The following is a 10,057-nucleotide window of genomic DNA, read 5'->3' on the forward strand; positions in this document are numbered from 1 at the left end:
TTGTTTAGAATGTGATAATATTTGCTATCTAATCTTAGATATATAAATTTGTCTAACCCTACGGATATTGAAACTACAGTACAAAACTGATGTTGTTTACATACAGAGAAATGACCAAAAAAACAAATTTCAGCAATGTTTTTCCATTTTCTGTCACTTTATATTTATAAATTTACCATACTAACATGTATGAAAAGTGTATTCAAAATACAAGTCAAAGTTTACAAAATACTCTGATCGCAGCCATAGATGTGTGATCGATCGTGAAAACTCGAAAGCAACCTAAAATAGTTACTACTAAAATGGGGGAAGAGTATATATGTCATAAGTTGGGAATTAGAAGTGTGCCACCTGCTATAACTCTTTTATATTCCACAGAAGGAAAGAAAAGATATCGTATTATGCCTGTGAGAAACTTAAACAAATTTGGTCCCGTCCAAAATATTGTGAAAGATGTGAAAACAAACCATCTAACATATCTTGGCAAGGTGGGATGATGGCAATGTTTGTTTGTTCTGCGCGGTTGTCAAATCAGAATCTAAGTAAATTTAGGCACTGATATGGCAATGTGGTGACTGTGTTTATACATTGACATTAAGAAACTAGATAATATTAGCGTTGCTTGTTATGCCGATAAAGGCAACTTATTGTAAAGCTTCGATCATTAGGGATCACAACATGCACAGTAGTAATGAGTAGTTGGTGACTTTGTCTTTGAATGTGGCAAAATCGAATGGATATAATGACATCATGTCATTACTGAAAGCCTTTACAATCATATGGAAATTTGCGTGATGCCTTTGTACAGTATACGAGCATAGTAATGGTAGTTAAAGACTACTGTGTCGCTGTCGCTATGTATACAGTACACCGTGTTCGTTCAGTATAGCCGTTGTTAGTTAGGCGGGTTTCATTATCAGGTCGAATTTTAAAAATCCAAGACATATGTTGGGCAGTACTTGAACTGACGTAATTCGACTGAACCTCACCGAAGGTTTGATTATCAGCATACTGAATTACGAAAGAATTGTAAATCTTGACCAATATTTTTGTTAAAGACGTAGGCCTATTTCATCAAGGCTAGTTCGGTCGTGCCGCTTGTTTTTATTTTATATAGTTTTTTGTGTTAATATTGATCGTGACTAGATGTATAAAGGGACATATTTTCCAGTGTATTTCGATGTGTTGATCAACGGTTATGTTGAATACCGTTGTTAATTCCAGATTTCAGAAAAGGAAAGATGGTATTGTCCTAATTTATCCTGGGTGGCAGTGGAGCTTTAGAGGTCTCTACATTTTTCATATTTCTTTTTATTAATATAATTGTATCAAGACAGTGTTTTCCCAGTAGGACCCAACAACAAAGGATTACAAAGGCGGAGCATGCCGACAGGAGACCTTTTGATCCATATCTAGGTTGGATGCAAAAAAATAAATCATATTAATAATAAAACAATAAATAAAAACTAGAATAATGTAAATAACAAATAAAATACATAAATAAATGCATAGGTATAGTTAAATAATAAACAAACAGGTAAATAGTAAATAATAATAAATTGACATATAACTAATAATAAATGAAAATCAGACAAATGATAACAAAACAAAAACAAATAGTATAAGAAATTATAATCATTACAGCATCTTACCTAGGTATCTATCTAAATGATTCTTAAAGCTTCGAACTGAACTACATTGCACTACCTGTGCAGGAAGTTTATTCCATTCATTAACTACAAGGTTGGCAAAGTTGTTTCTACCTACTTCCAAATTGAATCTATTTCCGGACAGTTTGAGACCATTGTTTCTTGTCTGATTTTCATTCAATGTGAAAATTTTGTCACTTTTGATGTCAATTCCCTTTAAAATCTTAAAGACCTGTATCAAGTCACCTCTGAGTCTACGCTTTTTTAGGGAAAACAGATTCATGTGTTTTAGTCGATTTTCATATTTTTTGATATTTGGAATCAGTTTTGTGGCTCGCCGTTGTACTTTTTCCAGTCTGTCAATGTCTTTAATGAGATTCGGTGACCATAGGGAAACAGCATATTCCAAATGTGGACGAACTAACGATTTGTATAGCTTGTTAATGAGTGATGGACTTTTGAAATCAAAAGATCGCGCAATCAGTCCCAGAATCTTCTTTGCTTTTTCAGAGGCTGAAATTCACTGTTTGGATGATTTGAGGTCGTTACTGATAATTACGCCGAGATCTTTTTCACTATTCACTTTTGTTAACGAATTTCCAAATAATTTGTAATCGTACTTACTGTTATTTTTACCTATGTGCATTACCTTGCATTTACTTGTGTTAAATTTCATTAGCCACTTTTCAGACCATTGCTGTAATTTATCTAAATCTTCTTGAATATCTAATTGGTTTGAGTGATCATTTGCCACTCCGCACAGTTTTGTATCATCAGCAAATTTGGAAACAGTAGATTTTAGTCCATGGTCTATATCATTTATATATACTATGAATAGAAGTGGCCCAAGAACGGAACCCTGAGGAACTCCACTTGCAACACTTTTCCATCCAGAAGTTTTTCCATTTAAAACAACTCTCTGTTTACGACCATTCAACCAATTACTAGTCCAACCTAATAGGCTACCACTTATTCCGTGTAAAGCTAATTTAGTAAGTAGTCTTTCGTGTGGGACGGTATCAAAAGCTTTTGCAAAGTCTAGATATATTAAATCTATATTGTTTCTTTTGTCATAATTCGAGATAACTGTGTTGTAGAATTCGAGTAAGTTAGTCACGCAAGAACGTTTCCGTCTGAAACCATGCTGGCTATCATTTATCAAATGGTTACTTTCTAAATGATGTTCGATAGCATCTCTGATGATAGTTTCCATTATTTTTCCTACGATTGAAGTCAAACTTATAGGCCTATAGTTATTTGGTTTCTTTTTGTCACCTTTTTTGAATATGGGAGTAACGTTAGCTAGCTTCCATTCTCTTGGGACATCTCCGGATATGATGGATTTCTTGAAAATAATTTCTAATAGAACAACAATCTCATTTTTCATTTCCTTTAAGATTCTTGGATGCCAATCGTCAGGCCCTGGTGTTTTATTAACTTTGAGTTTGTCTATACACCTTTTAATTTTTTCTTTTGTTATATTTACTGTAGTGAGTAAGTTTACCCCAGACTTTTCACAGGTTTCAGTTTGGAATTCACTTTGAGGTGTTTCGTTTACGAATACCGAGCTAAAGTAATTGTTTAAGATATTACACATTCCTTCATACCTGCACTATGGAGGCCCCATCCTTTCTCACTCAACATAGTTTATACAGGAGATGAGAACATTTTTAAGTTAAGACATCATCCTTTCACCCATCTAGTGTTTGTAGTCTCTTGCTCTATTCACTCCAATCTCTTATCTTTTACACTCTCTGTCCTGCTCTACAAACATTTCTTGTGCATGTGCAGCCAACTTTATCTCATCCATTTGCTTCACTCTGGGTGTTCTCGTGTTCCCACTATCTGCTTCTATCTTCCGTTTTTTTTTTTTTTTTTTTTTTTTTTTTTTTTTTAGTTTTTTTAGTTTTTCTTCATTCATTCGTTCTGTATGGTCAAACCATCTTAGCACTCATTGATCTAGCTTGTCTGACAGCTTTCTTTCCATCCTATTTCTCTGTCACACTACCTCATTTCTCACTGTATCCATTCCCATATTTTCAAACATATTCTGACTCTTCCTTTCTGCCTCCCTTAAATTAAGTTCTAAGTCACAACCATACACATTGCTATGGATACAGTCACTCTTATATACACCATCTCAAACAAACCATGTACTGGCAGGTAACAAGACTGTGCGTTACCCAGTTTAGTCAAACAAACAGCTGACCAAAGGGAAGCAAAAATTTTATGAGAGTAATTCCCCAACCTATTTATACAAAATTCCAGCAGCCACCCCAGCAGACAGCCTTCTCAACATAACCAACATGCAACTTTTCCAGGTAGAACAATATGCTTACACTCTTTTCAAATACAAGCAATATAGGAAACCATCCTTGATATCCTCTCAAACCACTTCCCAATAAAGATTATTGAAGAACTGGAAGGAGCACAATAGGCTGCCTGATGCACAATAATGCATTACAGTATGCATGATATAAGACATAAAGTTACAGCTGTTATACTTGTTCCTTTCACTGTGAATGTTGATAACCACAGAAAAAGAGATGAGGCCTGTCCACATAATATGGCAGTCACTCAGTTACAACTACAAAATAAATATAATCAGGATGTCAGCACCAGCATCCTCATATCCTCATTTGCACCTCATGACACCAACATTGGCGGCATCATATTCCAAAGGTTAATGGGTGGGGGTGGTTAAATGTTTTGCATGGCTACCTCCCTTGTAAGGGAAAAGAAGCCTTTTAGTATGTAGTTAGAAGGAATAATAAAAAGTACACATTAGAAAAAAGAAAAGAAAAATAGAACATTGGAAGAGATAGCTGACCTTTTAGAAAGCTATAGGGAGTGCAATAACAATAACAAATACTCTTCAAAAGTTTCGAACCTACAACACCTATCTAATTTGGAGAAAATCACTGGGGGTCGTACCAACAAAACTGGAAGAAGGAATAATCATCCCCATCTTTAAAGGTGGTTCCTTAGGTCTTCCAACTAACTACAGACCCATATATCTCATCTCACACCTCACAAAAGTGATTGAGAGAGTAATTAGGAAGAACCTAGTAAACTTTATAAAGAGGATGGGGCAGTTCAATTGGGGACAACATGGGTTTTGGAAATGATGGTTATGCCTTTCCTAATTCCTAAACCATCATTACAGAATTATAGACAGTGTGAGCAGTGGAAAAAAACATTAATATAGTCTACCTAGACTTCACAAAAGCATTTGATTAGGTAGATAGACCGTGGGATGGTGCTACACAAAGCAAAGAATATGGGCATCACCGGAAAACCGGGACTATAGCTCCATGAATTACTAAGTGACAGAAAACAGAAAGTAATAGTGGATGGAGCCCAGTCATAAAGCTCAGTGGTAATTGGTGGAGTGCCACAGGGCTTAGTACTTGGCCCACTGCTCTTCCAGGTCATAGTAAGTGGCATAGACTAGGAGGTAAGAACATCCTAAGTATCTTCATTCACAGATACCAGGATCTCTTGAGAAATTACAATCAGAAAGGATTCTGAAAGATTACAAAAAGATTTGGAGGCATTATACAAGTGGTCAAGTGAAAACAACATGGTGTTCAACAACAAGAAATTTGAAATAATAAGATATGGGCCAAACAAAAATCTTAAAGAGTACCAGTACTCAGTTGGTGCAGAAGAAATAAAAACAAAGTAAACACTGAGAGACCTGGAGGTGTGGATGAGTGGTGACTGTGGCTTCAAAGCACATATAACCCTCACTATTAGTGTTGCTCATAAAATGAGTGGGTGGATCCTCCAGACCTTTAAGACCAGGAAGCATGTACACTTGCAACCTCTATGAAAGACCCTTGTAGTGTCAAAGCTGGAGTATGTATGCCAGCTATGGTCTCCACACAAAATCAAGGAGATGCAAGAACTTGAACAGGTCCAAATGGTATTCATGAGGAGGTCAGTTGGGAGCTCCCTGAACTACTAGAAGAGGCTGAAGATCCTCAAGCTCTATTCACTGCAGAGACACAGACAATGCTATATAATGATTTGTGTCTGAAAAGTCCTGAAGAGCACAGCACCAAACCCATCACAAAATGAAGGAGGTGGTATCAAAGGGCAACACCCCCCAGGTTTGGTAGGACCTGTGAAAGAAGGTCCATAAGTAGTTCCTTTCCAGGCAGAAAGCTTCACCTGTGCTGGACCAAGTCTCTTTGACTGTCTTCCAAGAGAGATGAGGGACCTAACAGGAGTCAGCATGGAGGCTTTCAAGAGGAGGCTAGACAAATTCCTTGACAACCTCCCACATGGTCCAGCCTCATGAGGGGCAACAAACTCGATCACAGACCAGTTCCAGTATGTGAGGTTTGGGCAGAGATGTGGGAGCAGTGTGTCCACAGACTGGCCATGGTGTTAACACCAAAACCTACAAGACAAGATATATATTTATTATTATTAGTTGTTTGTTCTTTCTTATTTTTATTGTATATTTAATGAGCTTCTTTTTAGGTTCCAGATTTTAGGATTGAGAAAATGGTAAGAATTCTTCAGGAGCTTCAGAAGGGTCATGACATTAATGAAGCCATCTCCACAGTTGGAGAAGAATTTAGCATTGACCCAAACCAAGACCTCAATAAATTAACAGATGAAGCATTAAATGTTAAGAAGAAGGTAGACTTTCTTTATATGGAATGTAACAATATGAAAGATTATGTGTTATAATGCATTAATCCCTTTTTATATATTGTGACTTAGTAGTTGGTCTTGATTCCCTAGGTAATGGAGAGCAGTTTTACGAAGAATCAGCTGAAACCAGGAGATGAAAATTATGAATATGATAAACAAGTGGAATATGATACAAGTGAAAAAGTAGAGGCTGGTTGGGACTCATCAAATGAAGGTGATTGGTGATAAAAGTTAGCTGTTCAAGGTTTATCTATATGAGGATCATTTCATGTAATGCACCTCTTCATAAATGTATTTGCTATTGTATGCATATATTGTACAGTATGTATAGAGTAATGGCAGGATTCAGTCCTGAGTGAAGTGTGTTTGGCAGCCACTTGCATAAGATCAGTTACCAACTTTATCTTAGACTAAGAAACAGTTGTAAAATTTGATGGCCAAACTCTTCCACTGGGAAAAAAAACTCCTATGCCTTACTATTGATACTCGCATGAACCTTCAGTCCACACATCAGAGATCTGACAATGAAAACCAGTAAGAAAATAAAAACACTAAAGTCACTAGTAAGCACAGGCTGTGGACAGCACAAACACCACCAACAGAATGTAACAAAAAACTACACCATCAGTATGCTACTCAAACATCTATAACAGCCTACCACCTATATCATACAAAACATCCACACAGAAACACATACACACCCAGATAACAAAAGCCATTAAAAAAACAAACTGCAAAACTCAATACTCCAACAACAACACTCAGATATAAGTCTCACAGAGACAAGAACCACAATGGCATGTCTGGACTCGGGACACCATCCGGCATTAAAACAGTACCAACACAGAAAAACCTTCACCACACTCAAACTGTCCCAGGTAAAACCACCACACAGAAGACACAAAACACCTCATACTACAATTCCCCAAACTAACAATCCCCAGACAACAACCCAATATCTCTTCACTAAATGACTTATGGTCCTGCCTGGAGATGCTTGCTGATTTCCTAGAAACCACTGGCCTTCTGCAAAAGAGACCAGGGGCAACAGGTTGATTGATTGATCCAGTGGCTGTTGCCAATAACTTGGGAGTCATTAGTCTCTTGCGAGAGACACCTGGGACAAGTGGGTTGATTGATATACTAAAGAGAACAAAGTTGACCTATATATACTACAGCTGTGACATATACACAGATTAAGTTAAGAAACAAAAGATGACACATGTCCACTCTTTTAGGCCACTTCACATACAATCAAGTACACATTTATCAGTTGTCCAGATCTGGCAGTATACAGACATGATCCTCAATATATTGGCTAGAATTTTAGAGAGACCTGTTTCCTTGATAACTCTGTTGTCATAGTCCATTGACACTGGGCTAACCATCAACAGCTATTTCACAGTACTGTGCACTTACCACACACACTCATGTATGTATGTATATATACTGTATGTACATGTGTGTGTGATAAGATTGACAGAATATGAAGATGAGATGGCAATGAATAAAGCTCCATATTCTAGCCTTAAATTTCATTGGCACTTCATATATATATTTATATATGTGTGTGTGTATACAGTCTTTATGATGTGACATTGTTCAAAGTGATATTTTGTTTTGTTGATTATTTATTCTAGAAGCATGTTATATTATCTGTACACAAATTTTATTTTTTTGTAATAAAAGTAGTATACTTTTTTATGTTTAGTGTCACTTTCCTCACATGCACCCATATTTTGAACAAGTATTTCACAAAATACTACAGCAGAAAGATAAATTTATTTCTTTACTAATATGTAAAAAAAAAAGTAAGGCAAGAGGAAATAAGGAAATTATTTTTTTTATTATGTAAAGAGAGGCTTGGATATGTGAAGAATGTCTGTAGAGCAGGGCAGAGAGAGTACAAAACAGAAGGGTATGGAGGGAGATTGTGACTGGATGAAAGGATGTGTTCCGAAGAGATTCTCTCTCTATCATATGTATTTAGTGAATATGGAGGAGGGGGCTACCTATCATGAAAAAAAGGTAAACCAGCTTCTGTTGTAGGAATTTTCTATAAAAGTAATTTGTCCTGTTACATTGCCATGGACCTGAACAGTGGAATGGGGGACCGGAATTGCTTCAAGGAGGTATCTGCAGCTATCAAACACTGAAATCTACTAATAAAAATAAAACTAGATAAATACAGAACTGCCATCAATACCAAAACAAAAGGTGAAACAAACATTAACGAGCCCTAGAAAATTAATTCTTCCTCACTAGAAACAATGAGGACACTCCAAAACAAAATATCATAACCAAGACAATAGTACAACTCCCTAAACAATAATTTTCTAAAATGAGGCTTAAGCCCACTAAACTGGAATATAATAGTAATTGTTTTCTCGAAACATTCCACCCCTAATAGATCTCGGGGAGGAACGTTGGACCGTTCGTTTTGTATTGATGCGCCCTCATGGCAGACTCAAACTCGTGTTAACAAGTTTTCACCAACAACATTTGCTACTACTTTCACGCATTTTATCATAGATAAACGACACTAGAAGTAGTTGTATATACAATCACTGCATACTTGCTATAGTGTTCACATAAAAAGTTGAAGTATTTTTTATTATTTCCGACGAAATGTGTATGGATACCAAATATTTTTGGTGAGGACTATTGACAAGGACGTAGAAAGAGATAGAAAACAGGAGAGGAAAATAAAAGAGAGAGAGAGGTAAACGTCTGGTTAGTCCTGGAACGTCGAAGTCTGGAAAGCTGGACCTTCCTGGCGGAGCTGGAGGTGGAAGAGGAAGAAGACCTGACCTCGGCTGACCCGACGCGCACAACGGTCGAGCACGCTTCGCTAATGAGCCAAAGTCGTGTGGATCTTACGTGAACTCTGCGCGCATGTGTCTGCGCACCTCCTCGGCACCTGCAGCGACTCGGCACCTTCAGCAAACCTCCTGCAATCTCTTGCCCAATCACATCTTGGTGCTAGGGCCTGTTCCAGCGGGCTAACGGGATCTGGTCAATGTCGAAAGCAAAGACGGACTTCGACCAAGTCGCCTAAACAACGATATTAATCAATTCATCATCTCGACATTTCCTCCTCTTAGGTCTTTGTTCTGATTAACGTTATCCAATGTTTTTCAGTTGGTCTCACAAGACGGCCACGTGGCACAAGAAAGAGAAGAACCACATTGTCATGGCCGAGGATATGTACAAGTGTGCAGAGAAGAAAAGAGAAAATACGAAAAAGATGTCATAGAAAAATGTAAAGATCAACCAAATCTATTTTACAGATTTATAAACAACAAATTGAAAAACAAACAAGAATTAGAGAAACTATGAGAAGGAGGAGTTGAATACACAGAGGAAATAGAAATGGAAGAAATTATGAACAAGCATTTTAAATCGGTGTTTACGAGGAAGAACATACAACTTAGAGATGTCGAGTGGGAGGAGAAAGCACCCCCTATGAAAGAGATAGAAGTAACAAGGAAAGAAATAATGAATCACTTTAATAATCTCGATGTCAGAAAATCGCATGGACCGGATGAAATGGCAGACTTGATTTTGAGAGAATGCAGGAACGAACTAACAGACAAAATACATAATCTAGTAAGCAGTTCATTGAAAGAAGGAAAAGTTCCAGAAGATTGGAAAAGAGCAAATATGGTACCAATATATAAAGGGGGAAAGAAGAAAGACCCTACCAACTATAGACCGGTCTCTCTTACAAGTACAATAAC

General features: G+C 37.0%; 1 protein-coding gene across 1 annotated transcript; it reads left to right on the top strand.

Annotated features, from left to right (window-relative positions):
- The first annotated feature begins 271 nt into the window (after window positions 1-271).
- LOC143032308 (centrosomal protein of 19 kDa-like) lies at window positions 272-8,019 on the top strand. Its single transcript, XM_076196827.1, has 3 exons — window positions 272-488; window positions 6,141-6,302; window positions 6,408-8,019. The coding sequence occupies exons 1-3, from the start codon at window positions 303-305 to the stop codon at window positions 6,540-6,542; spliced, it is 483 nt and encodes a 160-aa protein (XP_076052942.1). The 5' UTR covers window positions 272-302; the 3' UTR covers window positions 6,543-8,019.
- Window positions 8,020-10,057: the final 2,038 nt, after the last annotated feature.

The sequence above is a fragment of the Oratosquilla oratoria genome, chromosome 13 (assembly GCF_046742065.1).
Source record: "Oratosquilla oratoria isolate Oo_2021 chromosome 13, ASM4674206v1, whole genome shotgun sequence".
Lineage (NCBI taxonomy): Eukaryota > Metazoa > Arthropoda > Malacostraca > Stomatopoda > Squillidae > Oratosquilla > Oratosquilla oratoria.